General features: G+C 44.9%; 1 protein-coding gene across 1 annotated transcript in view; it reads right to left on the bottom strand.

Annotated features, from left to right (window-relative positions):
* wwc1 (WW and C2 domain containing 1) overlaps nt 1-16,009 on the bottom strand; it is a 31,521-nt gene extending 15,512 nt beyond the window's left edge. Inside the window, exons 1-5 of the mRNA XM_080013593.1 lie at nt 15,653-16,009; nt 5,754-5,863; nt 3,603-3,806; nt 3,212-3,288; nt 1,053-1,132 (exon numbers count right to left, since the gene is read on the bottom strand). Coding sequence (XP_079869719.1) covers nt 1,053-1,132; nt 3,212-3,288; nt 3,603-3,806; nt 5,754-5,863; nt 15,653-15,771 — 590 coding nt within the window. The 5' untranslated portion in view covers nt 15,772-16,009. The remainder of the gene's footprint in view (nt 1-1,052; nt 1,133-3,211; nt 3,289-3,602; nt 3,807-5,753; nt 5,864-15,652) is intronic.
* Between the last annotated feature and the right edge of the window lie 2,165 nt (nt 16,010-18,174).

Here is an 18,174-nt window from a genome sequence, read left to right as displayed (position 1 = left end):
GGGCTTTTTTCTTTTCTGTATTTTCTGCTATTTCTGTTACATAGGCTCACAGGAGCCTATGTAAAGCTGTCTTCCCTGGCTCGCAAGCATCTGGCCAGCCCTGCAACCTCGGAGCCATGTGAGAGACTCTTCTCACTTGCAGGCAACATACTCCAAAAAAAGAGGGCAGCCTTACACGTTTCTCTCAGCAACCAGCGGAAGGAGAAATAAGAGGTATTGAGATCAATGGAGCTGTTATGGCCAAGTAGCCCAAGTGGGCTAGGCTAGATAGGCTGATCTTAAATGAAAAAAAAAACATATTTGTGAAAACTTCTTAATATATTGACTTCTAAAGCCATATTCTGTACGTCTATTCAATAATCATCTGACACAATAATGTAATGCTTTGTATTGAAATATCTTCAAATCTGCAAATATTGATGACATGCGATTAATAAATTACAGATCATGTAATTAGTTTAATAACATTTTTTAATCAATTGACAGACCTAATTATTATATATATATACACACACACACACACACACACACACACACACACATATATATATATATATATATATATATATATATATATATATATATATATATATATATATATATATATATATATGTGTGTGTGTGTGTGTGTGTGTGTGTGTGTGTGTGTGTGTGTGTGTGTGTGTGTGTGTATTGGATATGTGTGTTTTCTTTCTTTTATTGTACTATTTACTTTTATTTTATTATAATTTTACATTGTAATTCATATTTTAATTTTATTTTAATTTTTTACATTTAATTTGTATTCTTTTTTTCATACTGTTAGATTCTTTTTATGCTAATTTTCTGTATAGAAACACACAAATCTTCACCATGACAAATTCCCTGTACATGAAAATGTACCTGGAGGGATGAACAGATTCAGATTTTTTGATCGCCGGGAATCAACTGAGCTATCGGCTTCAAGATCTTCTAAACTGATCAAGCATCGAGAGAACAGCAGGCGCAGTTGCCAAAAAAAAAAAACGAGGTCGCGATCGCCCTGTTGCGCCACGTTTTCTTGCCGTACTCACTCTTTGAGCGTTTGGAAACCTTGTTCTTTGAACTGGAGCTCTTGTTTCATACATGACAGATCCCTCTTCAGTCTGCTGACCTGAGAGAGAGAGAGAGAGAGAGAGAGAGAGAGAGAGAGAGAGAGAGAGAGAGAGAGAGAGAGAGAGAGAGAGAGAGAGAGAGATTGAGAGAAGGATATTTTGAGTACTGGTAGTTAGTTCCATCTGGATGCAGAAAAGATAAGGGAAGATGGGATAAGAGTTAACGTCATTATGGCAAACTAAGCCCTGTCAGGGTGATCAGTCTCACTTGCTCTCCACTCACAACTCCACTCTTCAGTCTTCCAACTCCTTTCATCGATTTGTTTGCCACAAACCATTATTATATTATTATAAAATACAATATACATTAGTATATTATATAATTATAAAATATTATATACATTATTATATTATATTATTATAAAATATTATATACATTATTATATTAGAATAAAATAGAATATACATTATTATATTATATTATTACCTATTAGTAGGTAATAATATAATAATAATACAATAATAATAATAATAATAATAATAATAATAAGCAGAGTGAAACCAGGCGGATAAGTTAACTTATCCTCCTTATTATGTGGTTGCTGATACTGACCAATGCTAGAAGCAATGAACAATGACAATTATTAAACAATTACGGACAAAAAATAAATCTCTGAATTTTTTTCTCCCAAAATCGATTCTATTTTTAGAGTAGTATTTGCTCGTCACAGAAGAAACGGCAATAACAAAGTCATAAAAATAGTTTTCCAAACTCAACGACTGTAAAAATTCTTCTGCACTGAAACACAAGTGATAAGGTTCTATATGTTACATCATTCACATTCCAAAGTGCGATGGTTTCAGCCTTTATCAAGGAGCCAGCGCAATAAAGTCCCATTGAGTCTGTAAAGCTGCCGTGTGTAGAGTCCTGGTAGATGGACCCAAAGCCCCTGAAACCATCCCCTGGCTCCTAGACTGCCTCCTTGGTCCTAGAACGCCTCCTAGATTCTAGACCATCTCCTAGCTCCTAGACTATCTCCTAGATCCTAGACTGCGTCCTAGGTCCTAGACTGCCTCCTAGATCCTCGACCCTCTCCTAGCTCCTGGACCGTCTCCTAGCCACTGAAACCGTCTCCTTGCACCTAGACGTATACCTAGTTCCTAGACTGTCTTTCAGCTCCTAGACCGTTTCCTAGTGCCTAGACCGTGCCCTAGACTCTCTCCTAGTTCCTTAACCGTCTCCTAGCTCCTACACTCTCTCTCAGCTCATTGATTGTCTCCTAGCTCCAAGACTACCTCCTAGCTCCTAGACTGCCTCCTAGCTCTTGGACTGCCTCCTACCTCCTTGACTGTCTTATAGCACCGAGACTGTCTCCGAGCTCCTAGACTAGGGGCGGGCAAACTACAGCCAGGCGGCTGGAAATGGCCCGCTGGCCGTAGTTTGCCTATCCGGCTCGCGAGGCATTTACATCAACAACAATCCTATAATACATTTAAATTTGTAGTATTCATTTCACTGTTATTTTCCTGTAATACTTAATGGTACCACTAGATGGCGCATTGCAGGGTCTTCTCTGATGATGAGCTGAACGTGAAGCTACAAGGGAAAGATCAGTTTGTATACGACATGTATTCAAACGTGAAAGCCTTCAAGGTTAAATTGACTTTGTTCTCTAAACAAATGACAAACTAATGATTGGCGCATCTCCCCCACGCCAGCGCCGCTGAAAGAAGCCCCCAGCATGACAGCAAATACGGCACATCGCTGGACGACCTGCACGGAGAATTCTGCCGTCCATTCTCTGATTTCGAAAAGTTTGAGAAGTCGCTTCAGCCGGTGTCATGTGGCCTGTCACTGACGACAAGGATGCGCAGCAGGAATTACAGATGGAGCTGATTGATCTCCAGTCTTCAATGTCCTAAAGGAGACGTCCAACTGCGTCAAACCGGAGACGTTTTATGCTTCAACTGAACGAGACAAAGTTTTCAAACATCCCTCAGTTGGCACAGAGGATGCCGGTGTTATTTGGCTCTACCATAGAGTATGTCTGCTGGCTCCTAGACTGTCTCCTAGCTCTTAGACTGTCTCCTAGCTCCTAGACTGTCTCCTAGCTCCAAGACTGTCTGGATTTTCTCACCCTGCTCTTGGCCGTGACGATCTCAGCTTTGAGGATCTCAGGGTCGTACTTGCTGGAGGACGAAGATCTGGAGTTCACTGCAAGAGAGAGGAGGTGGTTTTAGAAGATATATATCAATAAATACTTTATCAGATATGTAAAATATAATGGAGTGGATGAGTGGCTGTGTGGGTGGTGCTGGTTGGGTGTTGCTGGGTGGCTGGTGATGGGTTTCTGGTGCTGGGTGGACGGGCAACTGGGTGGGTGGTGCTGGGAGACTGTGTGGCGCTATGTGACTTGGTGGGTAGTGCTGGGTTGCCGGTACTGGGTGGGTGGTGCTGCGTGACAGGGTGGAGTGGTGCTGGTTGGCTGGTGCTGTGTGGAGTTGGGTGGGTGACCCTGGCAGACTCACGGCTCGTGTGGGAGGTGGCCTTGTCCCTCCAGGCCTCATGCAGGTGGAGGTACTCCTGCTGGGCCAGGCGTAGCCGCTGTTCCTTCACCTGGAGGAGCTGGCGCTGGGCGCTGAGGGCGTGCTGCGCCACCTCCAGGTACTCCCTCAGCATGGACTCCTGCTCCCGCTGCCACTGGGCCCGGGGGTCCTCCAGCTGGGTGCTCTCTGGGGAGTGGCAGGGCACATTGTCTGGTTTCACTACTTAATAACACTTAATAATAATGAACATTACAGATACAGAAACAGTCAATAAGTGATTTCAACTGAGTTAATACTCATAATTTAAAAATCACTATTTGACGCAAAGTTTAAATCACTATTTATTTCAAATCACTCCGCAATACTGTAACTTTGTACTTTCTGTAGACTAACTGCTACTTGCACATATTTGGCTCACTAGTCATTAGTTAAGGGTATTGGCACTAGTTAGCATAGTGCTTCTATACCTTAACTTGTGTAGTAGATGTGTATGTGATGTGTTATTATTTGTGTGTTTTTTTTTGTGTTTTTTTTTTTTTAATCTAATTTATGTTGTTTCACTGCATGAATGTCCTTAACATTTTTTACGTCTGTTTATTGGTATTTTAGTTAAACAGTAAGCACTGAATACAAATCATATAAAATATTACAATAATACAGAATTGACACACACATGAAAACAATAGAACTCATAGAGTGTATACTGTATACAGTATAAGTATTAATCAAGGTACAAAGCTGCTTTACATGGTGATTATTGCCATTTTGCATTTGGTATGACCTTGTTATCGTAGCAAAGAGTTGACTGGATATTTATTTCCTTCCCGCTACATTATCAATGGAGAGTTGCCAAGTCTTATAGAATTTCTCAATGGAGTCTCGTAAAGTGAATATGAGCTTTTCCATTCTAAGGTGTTGCGTAACATCTTTGATCAAGGCAGTGGAAGTGGAAGGCTGTGCCAGTTTCCTGTTCAGAAGCAATTCATCTGCAAGCTCAAAGTAGTATGAGCCATGCCGGAGTAGAAGTGAGTCCCCTCTGAGAGTGTTTCCCAAAAAAACATTTCTGGGGATCCACTTTTTAAAAATGACATGAACGATTGCGACCCAATTCATGATAGGCCTTATCTATAAATCGTTAGATGAGCGAATTTGTGCATAAAACAATGTCACCGAGCATTTTTACTGCCTTTTCCGCATCACCTTACAGTATATTACAGTATATATCTTGAATAGCTGAACCAGCCATTTCAAAGACATACAGTATGTGTTTTATAAATCACAACTGTTTTATGCATGTGTTATTCAAAAAATATACACATGTTTAATACTTTCCAAATAAATGCATTTTGGCGTAAACGGGCTACCTCATTGTTTTTATTTCCTCTCATCAGTAAAACAAACAGAATTTGCACTAGCCTTTCATAGTGGATTCAATGTTAGAAGTGCAATTATCACAACAATACGAACATTTCATTCATGAAAAGGCAGCATAAGTAGAACATAATCAACAACACTCGTTTCTTTAAATTACAGTAATAGTAACAATAACAGTTGATGTTACAAATGCAAATATAATGTACACCTAGTTTACAGCGGTGAGGGGCGTGGCCCCCTGCTACTGGTGTAGGTACCAGATGTGCTCTAACTGCCAGATGTGCTCCCCCCCCCCCCCCCAAATACTGGGGTACTTGGGGGGGGGGGGGTCGCATGGAACATTATTAAAGACTGAAGTATCGATGAGCTCCTACGTTAGCGGCACTGTAAGAAAATAGATTTACTATTTATTCAGTTTATATTTTTTGTATATTTCTGTAAAACCCATTTTACATTTTTATGGCTTGCAGTGTGATAAAGATAATAGTCTCAGAAGAGCTCGCTCTCTCTCCCTCCCTCTCCCTCTCCCTCTCTCCCTCTCTCTCTACAGAATGATTGTGTAATGATTGATGAATATCATCATCATTACACTAATATTATATTATTTATTTGTTTGTAATAATTGATTTCTAATTGTTATTGATTTGAAAACATCCTTAAAGGTCCATCCAACCATCAGGCAAATATCAGGGAAGTCTTTGTTAATATGATAAATATGAGAAGTATTGTTTTATGTGAACAACATGTGGTGGTTCTTACTGGTGTTGTGGTCCACATAGTAGGCTCCCACCACCGGGTCGAAGGCCTCCTCCCATCCCACCGGCAGCTCATCCCCGATGCAGTCTGCGAAGGTCAGGGGCTTGGTCTGCCTGGGGAGGAAAACCAGTTCAGGAACACAACCAGACCAGTTCAGAACCATAACCAGACCAGTTCAGGAACCCAGTCACACCAGTTCTGACACTTGCTTTTCTTCAAAACCATTCTCGCCTTCCCATAAGACGCTTTTCGAACGGTCGACTTCAATAACTTTGTCTCTGTTTATCCCACAGCAAAGGACAACCTTCCACCAGATAGACTCAAGTCTCTAGTTAACGATGGTGACCTTGATTGTGGGTTAGGGCCAACCCTTGTATTAAACAAACCAGCAGCCATCTTCTGCTGCATCTTCATCTCAAAAAACTCCAAAACCTCATCTAAATGACAGCAGAACACACACACACACACCCACACACACACACACACACACACACACACACACACACACACACACACACACACACACACAGATCATTTTTCAGCTGATAAATAATGAAGCAGAGGAGGAGAAAAGTTCTTAGATGGAGAGAAAGAGAGAGGAGAGGCACTTTAATGAAATAATTTAAATCAGCTGTTTGTGCGCTGGAAGTCTGTAAAATGCATTACGAAAATAATTTGTAAATAAATTAACTATTTTTATAGTTTACATATGTATATAATTTATTATTATATTTATTATATCTTATTGTTGTTATTATTCTACTGTATTCAAAATATTATTATTATATTAAAGTTTAAAAGTTCATCTTTTTATTTGGTAATTCCATGTTTATCTGATTATGTTCATGTTGATTCACTGGCCTCCATGATAATTAACTTATTTTATGTTTCTATGCATAATATCATAATATAACCTACTAGTACTAATCAATAAAATATTACTACTATGCACAATTTACTAAATAATTATGTAACATACTTAAGATAAAAAAATAACTTGCCAGTGCTACTCCCTATAAAAGTGGTAATGCATCAGATTATTTTGTTTAAAAAAGAATTTGATAGTTTATTCATCTGGCATTTAGAACTAAACTATTTATTGAAAAGGGAAATTAAAAATCATCTTTAATGGGATTTATTTTTACTGTTACAGAGCACTGAGTTTTACAAGGAGCAGCACTGCAGAATTCTGAATTATTTAGCAGCGGTTTCTGGGGCGTGCTGAGAGAGGGAGGGACGGGGGGGGGTGTCTGCGTATGTACTGATAAGATGTGGATTCCATCCACACAGTAGTGGAAATCACCAGAAAGCACCTGATTTCAAACCGATTTCCTCTCATTTCACCTGATCCCAGACAAGATCAGTTGAGTCAAGCTGAGAGTGATTTCACCTGATTCCGACCAGATCAGTGGAGCTCAGGGGAAGTTGCCTGCTTTCAGAGGAGACGAGCTGAGGGGGATTCCACCTGATCTTAGATCAGTCGAGGTGAGGGTGATTTCACCCCATTTCAGATCACTTGAGCTGAGGGCGATTAAATCAGATTTCACCTCATTTCAGACCATATCGGTCAAGCAGAGGGTGATTTAACCTGATTTCAGATCAGTTGAGCTGGGGGAGATTCAATTAGATTTTACCTGATTTCAACCTAATTCCACCTGATTTCAGATCAGTCTACACGAAGCTGATTTCCTGCCGTCTCTGTCCAATCACATCACAGTTCTCTAACCAGCTCTCACGGGATTGGCCGGCACGGCGTCCCAGAGCGGCTAATGAGTCATTCAGTCTGATAACCAGCCAAAGGTCGGCGTGCATGTTGCCCGTGCACCGACTCCCTCCGCCTGCTCTGCGGTAAAACCAGTTAATCTAGAGTTACCGGCTGAAAACATGCACGTGCGTGCGAACTGTTGCCGTGCACACGCACACAACTATGCACGTAAACACCACCCCCTACCTCCACCACCACCATGCCTCACATACCAAGTCACACTCTGTCCTTCTCTGAGTATCACTTTCTGTCTCACTCCCCTCTGCTGTCTCTCTCATTTCTTTTCAAATACAGTTTTTAACTAACAATATAAAGTAAAAATATGAGTAAAAAGATATGGTTCATTCAAATAAGAAGAAATAAGATGAGGTATCGTTGACAACAGGAACACTTACATCCATAGTTTGGTGTTTTTTGGATATTTAAGTTCAACCCAAATCAGACGGAAAATGTCCTTTGTATTGTAAAATTATCCACGAAGATGGACTACACCACAACATTTATTTATTTGGACCTACTTGCCATATTTATCTTGTTTTTGATTTTATCAACATTTTATTTAAGTGAAATGTAAATTAAAGCAGTTGCACTTGTTACTTATTGATCAAACGAAATTATTTGGTTTCAAGTCAAAATATTTATTTATTTATAAATAGCTTAATTGACGGGACTTTTTTATATTAAATAAATATATATCATTAATCTACATGCCTTCAATTATATAGCCTGCCTATCAATTGATTTTAACTTAATAAACACAGATAATATTTCACATATGTGTACACACACTATATATATATATATATATATATATATATATATACACATACACACACACACACACACACACACACACACACACACACACACACACACACACACACACACACACACACACACACACACACACACACACACACACACGATAGATCTAAGCACAGTCCTCCTGATGAAGCAGCGAAACAAGCTGCTATGCTAAACTAGCTCAGGGCTTTTATGTGTTTGTCGGGTTTCTACCAACGACCCCACTGCAGTCAAAACAAAGACAAACAGCGTCTTCGCTGCATTTGAGTCAATATTTGGTTTAGCCTGTATAACACAAGCATAACATGAGCTGAAATAAGCGAAAATACGAAGCCACATGGAGATCCTACTCCTCATTTTAAACAACTTCACAGCGTTTGTTCGTAGCCAAAATGTACCTTTGTCTTATATTTGCATGTCGTATTGATGCAGAAAGCAGATTCTGTGGATAGCTGCAGCACAAGCGGTCAACGCAACACCATTCAAACACGTTCCACTTGGAGACGTAAAGCCGAGCAGTGGACTGAGCGCGAGAGCCCCCGATGGTGGAGATCACAGCCTGTGACAGTCCACACTGTTCAAGCCTGCACCGTTCAGGAGCCAGGCCAGAGGACGACATCCCAGGACCGGTAATGAGGTCACCAATCCCCAGGCCTGCGACAGCACGTCACGGCGCATGGGGATCTGCTACGGGCCCAAAGCTGGAGTACTATATCCGGGTGGAGGCGCCACTCACGGGGGCCTCCTCATGACATGCGGTCCGCCCCCACGTTGAGTGGCCCAGGATGTGGCTCGCCAACAGAGAGCTGAGCCATAGTAGCACCCATCTCCACGGCCTGTTGGCTGCGTAATGGAGCGCTGGTGATCTCACAGCCCCCCTGACGGTCGATGCAGGCCACCGCAGCCCCGTTGTCTGGCATGATCTGCACATCCTGGCCCCGTATCAGGGGTTCGAAGTGCTTCAGAAGCAGTAACACAATATCCAATTCCAGGAGGCTGATGTGGCATGTGGACGGGGGCCACACGCTGCTCACCGCCTGCCTGCGGTATGTCCTGTCCCATTCCTCCACCTTGCAGTATTTATTGTTACACGAATGTTGTTGTTACACTAATCTCTGTGGCAATGTAGCTTGAATGTTATTCTCCCTTGTAAGTCGCTTTGGATAAAAGCGTCTGATAAATGACTAAATGTAAATGTAAATTCCATCAGGGAGGCATCTGTGAAAACCTGTGCGTAAAAGGAGACTCGACCCAGACGCACACCCTATGTGAGGGTCTGGGGATCTCTACAGTAGGCTAGGTTCCGCGATTGTGGCCCAAACCAGAAAGCGTCATCAGTGGTGCACAGGGTTCAACCGGACAAATAAATAAATAAATAAATAGATAATAACGGAGGAACCTCTTGTGTTTCGGTGCTGTCAGGACGTGGAAGTAGGCGTCCTTCAGGTCGATGCTTGGACAGAAATCGCCCCTGTGGACCGCCCGCAGCAGCACGTTCACGGTGAGCATGCAAAATGGGCGAGTAACATTGTGGTGATTCAGTGTGCGTAGATCCAGGATCGGACACACACCCCCTTATACTATTTCTGCGTTCAGAGCTGCAGCCTTTTCCGGTGACGTCAAAACTGTCCACACAACGCCCTGGAGGGGGGGTGGGGTCCGGTGGAATGTAACACATAACGCCCTCGCAGTGTCCTGTCCATCCAGCCAACACACAGAGGAGATGCCACCTGGCATAGCGCCAGCACAGGGGTTGAGCAACTGGCTGGTGGGTGTTCGCTAAACACTCCTCTAGGTCTCTGACGGCCCCAGCCTGACAGGCGGGGACACAGATCAAGGGGTACCTGCCATAAAAGGGATGATCGTGCACCGCAACAGATGTGTGCGCCTCGGTGGAGTGCGATGTGGCGATAGTTTCGGTGTGTGAACACGCTCGGGCCCCAGCCTTGCCGGTGGTCTGGGGGTTCAGGCGCTCGTTGTGCGCCGCAGGCTCAGAGGCAGTGTGTCCCACGAGGGGTGCTGCCCTCACGTAACTATGGGAGTCCTGCTTGGGCGAGACATGCGCCCAGTGGGGAGATACCGTGTATGAACACACCCGGGCCCCGGTCTTGCTGATGGTTCGGGAATTTGGGGGCTCGGGCATGTCCCACAAGGGGCAGGAGTGGGTGGGAGTCCCGCTTGACTTCCTGGAATACTTACTCTAACAAATTGGCCATCTAAATATTAGTTTCATCCAATTTTATACAGTCCTATGTGCCGGAAAATAAATTGTTAGCAAAAATAGGCATAGTGGTTTGCAGTGAGTGATGAGGCAGCAGCAAAGTGTGTCATGTTTCCTTAGGTTCGTTTTACTGTTTAAGTATAGTTGGTGAGCTAGCATAGCATTCTAACCAGCTGTATAGCTTTTGTGTCAGTACCGCCCGATTCACAAGGCACAGGAAGGAATTGTGCACTGCTAAGTCCTTATAGCAGGAATGGGACTGGATTTCTTGACTATTTGCCATTTGCAGTGGAAAGCGTCGAGACCATACTGGTACCGGCACCAGGTCCAGTACCGGGCACGTGTTGGGGGTCGGGCCCCTGGCCAGACTCCACTGGATGTCTGAGGCGGAGGAGGCTGCTGCCTACCTTGTGACGCACTTTGACCCCGTGCATGACGGTGGCAGCCAGCGAAAGGAATTTACAATGAATCCGTCCTCTGTTCCCTGGCATCAGTGCTGCCGCGCTCATGTGCCTCAGGAATGTGTGCACGTGTGAGTGTGTGTGCGGAATATATGTGTGTGTGTGAGAGAGACAGAGAGAGGAAGAGGAAGAGAACCTAAATGCGAGTGCTAGTCTACGCACCATGAAGTTGTGGTTTCACCAACATCCAGAGACCTCCATATACCCACTGGGGATACATGGAGGTCCCACTATGTGTACATGGAGTTCCCACTGGGGGTACATGGAGGTCCCTTAACCCTATCCCACACCTCCAACGTCTCAACTATAAGGTTGTGTGTATTATTGACTCGCCTAGTGCTCTTATACATCAACAATTGATTGTTGCTGGGTGTTAAATTGATTTCGTTGTGTAATGTTGTGGCTGTAAGTCAACATTCTGGAAACGACCCAAATAGACCTCAATTGGTTGACACGGGAAGGATTTCCTGTAGCGTTGGGTTCGGACCGAAACCAAAACTGGAACTAAAACAGAGAACCAAATACTGGCTGCGTCTGAAATAAAATGGTACTGGTTACTATTTTGGATGACAAATTAGTTAGGAAGCGTTTTGCTAGGTTCAAAACCATATTATGCTCAGAGACGTACTATATCCAGTGAAATGTCATGGTATGCAAGTGCTTCACACTATGCTGGAGAGCTTATCCCACAATGCATTGTGAGGGCAAGACACAGGCAACAATTTCTATGCAGTGTCATCATGACAATATGCTGAAAGAAGTGGAGCAGCTGTTTGACGATGTAGTATCTAGTATGTAGCATGGAGTGTAGTTCTTTTTACTCATTAAAGTACACTGGACCATAGTACACACATGTAGTATATAGGACATTGTATGCAGTACACTATTTTGGGTGCCGGGTACATCTTAGGCTTGGTCTAGCCATAATGCACTCCTGCTAAAAAAACAGTCCAGAAAACACTTTGTTGTTAAAGGAAAAAATAATAATAAGGAATACACACACCACCAAAGCATAATAAAATCATCCATAATCCCCCAAGGGATTCATGGCTTTATCCATTAAAGGGATTTGGTATCAAAGTCAGCGGTTTGGGGTCTTTGTAGGACTCGGTAAAGAGCCGCGACCAGCTGGCTCGAGGCAGGGCCTTCCATCTTTCAGGAGTGTTCTGGTCTAGCCTTGTTCAGCATGGCCTGGCGTGGCCTAGCGTAGCATGGCGCGGCGTGCGTCCAGCGTCAAGCCTATTGCAGTGGCAGAACGGGCCAGAAAACAGCCCAATCTACACACCACCACCAGTCCCAGACCCCACTACCTGTCCAAGACCCCCACTACCAGTCCCAGACCCCACTACATGTCCCAGACCCCAACTACCTGTCCCAGACCCTGACAATATGTCCCAGACCCTGACAATATGTCCCAGAACCCAACTACATGTCCCAGACCCCCACTACCTGTCCCAGACCCCCCCCTACTTATCCAAGATTAATCAAGACAGATTCTGAAATAATTTGCCAAAATTTCACTTCTTACTTTCCTCCAAACAGCAAACGACTGCCGTTAAAAAAGCTCACGAATTAGCATCGTGTGGTGGAAGGGGTGGCTTACGTAGCCAAACCTGATGCTCGTTGGTTGGGCTGGCGAGCATCAGGTTTAAAACCTCGTCCACACAGTCAGGATGGAGCCCTGCGTCATGACATGCTCCATCTGCTCCTGGCTAATTCCACCTGGCCTCATCTCTACAATAAACTGGTGTTATCAACCCCCTGTCGTCTGTGCCGGAGGTCCCTGATAACGCAACTTGGGTGGCATATGGTGGCAAATCTGGCACACATTTCCATGGTAATCAGTGGTAAACTTGGCACCAATGCTCAAAATGTTTCTGATTCATTGTCATTGCTTAGGTTTATTTCCAGTGTAGCAGTTTGATGGCAAATCTATCTCCTGTATTTATGTATTTTGTATTACTGAGTGTGGGGTGGGGTTAAAGTACTACATAGCAAGCGGTTATCTGAGTGTTTATTTGACTTGTTTCATGTTCCCAAATCATCACCACAGCATTTTATTCTGGGGTTTTGTGGAGCGTGGCAGTGGAACGTGACGCACAGCATGTGGAATGATGCTGGAGCAGTTCCTGGAGAGCAGGACACGCACGGCAACACACACTGCACTGCAGAACCCGGAGCTGGTTGCTATGTTCACTTTAAGCATTAGGACAATTTGAAGGAAAACTAAAACACAGTAAACTGTATGTTATTGTCTGTAATTCAAGCATATGATGAATTGCAGGATTATTTAAAAAAATCCAATGGGACGGTCTTATTGGAGAGTGACTAATATCTGTAAACCCAGATGTTACGTTCACGTAACAATATGCGTGAGAACTAACTTTTAGGTTTATTGTATATTGCAAAAATGTAATGGTTCGTCATTTATTTTCACGGTTTGTTGTCAGGATTACTGTATATTGCTGTATATATTGTTTATTTGATTGTTTCTTATTGTTAATTTTTAAGTTATATTTCATTGTATACTGCCATTTTCCTTTTTCTATCTTGTCATTAGTTTAGCCTTTTTTGATGTGAGCTGTTGTGACACTTACATTTCCCTCCTGCAATGAATAAAGTATCTATCTCTCTATCTATATCTATCTATTCTATCTACCCATCCATCCATCTAATGAAGGCTCCCTCTGTTCCACTTTCTAGAACCAATCCTAAAAAAAGCTGTTGGCCGACAACCAACCAAAATGGGCTTTGATACAAAACAACAACACCAGCAAAGCATCCTGGGAAACATCCTGATCTCTTTTGGATCTCTTTGAAAGTTTGGAAATTATTTTGAAAATACTTTGGAAAGTATTCTGAAAAGTTTTCGGAAAGTCTTGTGCCTTTGGAAGACTTTGGAAAGACTTTTGGGAAGTCTTCAGAAGGTCTTTTGAAAATCCCCTGGTGTATCCCTGCCAGTACAGCACAAGATGCAAGAACGTCCTAAAGGTACGATCCACACATCCAGAGTCTCAACAACAGAACAAACCAGTAAGAACGGCACCAGTCCCCAGTCCCCCCTCTCTATGAAGTTCAGAAAACTGCATCTATATCACAATTTTACCAGAAAAGGATTCCAAACCAGATCTTGTCTCATATCACGATATTGAGATATACAGGTACTCCTCACTTAACAACCTACCTGTTTCACAACCGTTGGGACTTAGGACCAGCTCTCTGACCAGTCTGTATTGTACGCTGCGTACAATACCGCGGCGTGCCCTCCGCATGTGCGGGGTCTCAGCGTCAAACATCTGATCGCGCTTCATCCTTTATACACTACAGACACTAAATACTATATACACCATATATACACTTTATATGCTGTATACACTATATACACTGTACATACACTGTTTACATCTCATCACCCTTCTCAGTCTCGTTCCTTCAGTCTGTCAGTATTCACTACACTAGCGTTTGGAACCGCCACGCCCCCTTACCGTGAAATAACACATGTTCTTGCCCAACGACCTGGTTGTAGGAACGGAACTCGGTCGTTAAGTGAGGAGTACCTGTACACTGTACATACGTATATCTATATGCAGTATATCGGCCAGCGCCAACATAGAGCCTGATCTGTAGATGAGAACACCCGGCAGAAGAAACCCACCAACACACACAGTAACAGGCACACACACACACACACACACACTCCTGATGCTACGGGTATTGCATACTATGCATACTTCCATATAAGAATTTAATTTAATTTAAATTTAATTGACACCAACTGATTACTGCCCCTCCCAATGCAACCTTACCTGTCCTGGACCCCCGAACACGTATGACCCTAGCTGTCCCAACCCCTTTCCTATCTGTTCCAGACACCCACTACCTGTCACAGCACCTCCCGGACCCCATCACAGGCCTTGCTCCCTGTCCCAGATCCTTCCCATAGACCCACTAGCTGTCTTCTAGACCCCCCTACCAGTCTCAGCCCCCCTTCCAGTGAGATGCAACCTGTTCCAATCCACCCACCACCACCTGTCCCAGAACCCCTTCATGTCCCAGACACTCCCATAAGTCACTACCTCTACATATCTCAGATGCCCCCCTCCAATGACACCACCTGTCTCAGACCCCCCCCAAAACCCTTACCTGCCTGTGTCCCTAACCCTGTCTCAGACCCCTTACCTACCTGTCCAAGACCCCACTACCTGTCCCAGACCCCCACTGACTCTGAGACCCCTCCTACCTGTCTCAGACCCCATTACACATCCCAGCCTCAGTCTACCTGTTCCACACCCCCGAAGAAACCCCACCTGTCTCAGACCCTGTTACCTGTCATAGCCCCTGCCCACCCCCATTGTGAACCTACAGGTCCTAGCCCGCCCACCTGTCTCAGCCCCACTGCCCGGCCCCAGACCTCTCCTGCCTCTCTCAGATCCCACACACACACACACACACACACACACACACACACACACACACACACACACACACACACGTCCCAGACCATCTGTCTCAGCCCCCCTCCCAGTGTGGCCCTGCCTCAGACCTGTCGTAGACCCCAACTACCTGTCTCAGACCCCTCCTTTGTCCCAGAGCCCCCCCAACACCCGTCCCAGAACCCTGCAGACACCCCTACCAGTCCCGCATCCCCTACCTGTCTCGGGGGTCTATCCAGCTGGTGGTCTGCTTGACGTGGTCTATGTAGTAGACCTTGCCGTCGAAGTCTCTCGCCTCCTCCCAGCCGTCGGGTAGAGGCAGCTCCTTCCTAGGCATGGCGGGGGGCGAGTCTCCATCAAAATACCCACAATCCCTCTCGGTCGGCGCGGCCCCCGGGGGCCTACAGGGGCCCGGGCCGGGAGACCTTCATCTTCATCTCTTCAGTAAGACCCCAATGAGGAGGAGGAGGAGGCGGAGATCCATAACGTCCCGAAATAAACTTTTAGTCCCGTTAAGAGATAATAAAGTGATACAGGCGAGTTTAATGAGCCGGTTTATATTGTTTTGGTGGAAACTGCTTCTCCCTCCACACCGGGAGGATGTCAAACTTGTCCGCCACGGGAAGCAACTTTCCCGGCGCTTTGTCCGGAGCTCGAGCCCGGGTTCCTGCGATGGTCCAGACCCCTCCGTGTCCACATCCACACCCGAGACCCCGCGTCCTCCGTGGGGTGCTAGTACATGGGGGTCCGTGCGTGTGTACGTATATATATATATATATATATATATATGTACGTGTGTGTGCGTGTGTGTGTTGTGCCGTGGGAGTCACTCGGAGCTCGGACCCGCAGCCTCCATGTTGGACTGCGGGATTCCTACCGGAGCCGCGGTGCAGTTTCTGGGGGGCGGTGTTTTCGGCAGCTTGTTCCCGCTCTTCCTCCCTCCGTGTCCCTGCTCAGAGACGCGCCGGAGCCCCGCGGTCACTTCCTGGGGGTGAGATCCGCCAGACGGGTCCGTCCTGGGGGGAAGCGGCGGCTCTGTCGTTCACTTCGGTCCGGACGCTGCCTCTGAGATGTCCACACATCGCGGAGCAGATCTCGCGATGCTACGATCCCGTGACGTCGGCGCGTACAGGTGTTGTGTTGACGCTCTCCTTCTCCAGAAAGACTTTTTTTTTTTAACTTTTTTAAAGTTGTTTTTAAGTCAGTGGCATCTTAAAAAAATGCACATACCATTTCATCCTAAATAAAAACATAGAATGTTTTTGCATTTTCAATACTATCTAAATACCACTATCGTTGGAAAATACTTCTAATGTATTTATTTTATACTCTTTCTATTTATTTTATTTACCTATAAAAAATATATTCTGTTTAATTCGATTACTATTGTATTATTAAGGTGTGGTTGTCAAAATCCACTATTCCACCTTCTACTCTTCCTTTTCTAGTTTTTTTTTATAATATAAATATTTCTCTCTCTGGTGTTATTACCATGAGAAACATTCGTTTTGCAAAGCAAATGGAAAACAAAAAGTCAAGAAAGCAAGAACAAGAAGGGCAGATAAACTAAAACACAGAGATGAATATGTAAACATTGTACTTGAAAAAATATATATACATATTTGTACAGTTTTGTGTACTTTATAGATCTGTGCTTTATTTGAGTGTGAGTGATTATGAGTGTGGATTTGTGTTGGTGTGTGTAAATAATCTTTAATTGAACTAAGCTCGACTCATTTTAAACCCACAGTTTTTTCTGCGAGGGCGCAGCGCTCTCCTCTGGCCAAGTGAGTAACAATCAGATGGTGAATCATTACAGTCAAACACGCTCTTAAAGAACATATTTTGCGTTACAACAGCGCGATTCAAACGCAAACACATGAGAATAAATGTCTGTAGTTTCAAATAGAATGAAAAAAAACACGAGGTCAATGAGACTGAAAGTCTTTTGAGAGAGAGGGGGGGGGAGAGAGGGAGAGGGCGAGAGAGAGAAAAAGAGAGAGAGAGAGAGGGAGAGGGCGAGAGAGAGAAAAAGAGAGAGAGAGAGAGGGAGGGGGGAGAGAGAGAGAGGGAGAGAGAGAGGGAGAGGGGGGGGGGAGAGGGAGAGAGAGGGAGAGAGGGAGAGGGGGGGGAGGGAGAGAGGGAGAGAGAGAGAGGGAGAGAGAGAGGGAGAGGGGGGGGAGAGGGAGAGAGAGAGAGAGGGAGAGAGGGAGAGAGGGAGAGGAGGGGGGGGGGAGAGGGAGAGGTACTGAACTGTGGACTTGAGAAAACACCGTCAGCTCCCGACGCCGGCAGGGTCCAGAGCTGACCGGACGGATCGATCACCTGGTCCAGACTGAAGCCAGAGCAGGTTCTCCGGGGCGGAGCGGGTCCCAGGAGGTTAGAAGGTTCTCCAGGACCTATGGCTCTTTACAGGGACAAGGCGGGTCCTTACAGCGGGTGAGGAGGTTCTCCGGGACAGTTGAGGCTTCTCCGGGACGGACCGGGTCTGGAGTTGGAAGGTTCTCCAGGACAGTGATCAGGTCAGAAAATAAACCAGGAGCAACCGGATCTTTACGTAAGGTTCCCCAGAACAGACCGGGCTCCTCAAAGAAGGATCCCCGAGACGGACCGAGTCTCCGGATAGAAGGCTCTCCAGGACGGATCGGGTCTTTACGGAAGGTTCTCAAGGACCATCCGATTCTCTACTGGAGGTTCTCCAGGACCTACCGGCTCCACCTGCCTGCCTCCCCCGGCCCAG

The sequence above is a fragment of the Zeus faber genome, assembly GCF_960531495.2.
Source record: "Zeus faber genome assembly, chromosome: 14".
Classification (NCBI taxonomy): domain Eukaryota; kingdom Metazoa; phylum Chordata; class Actinopteri; order Zeiformes; family Zeidae; genus Zeus; species Zeus faber.
This window is presented reverse-complemented; position numbering and strand designations above follow the sequence as displayed.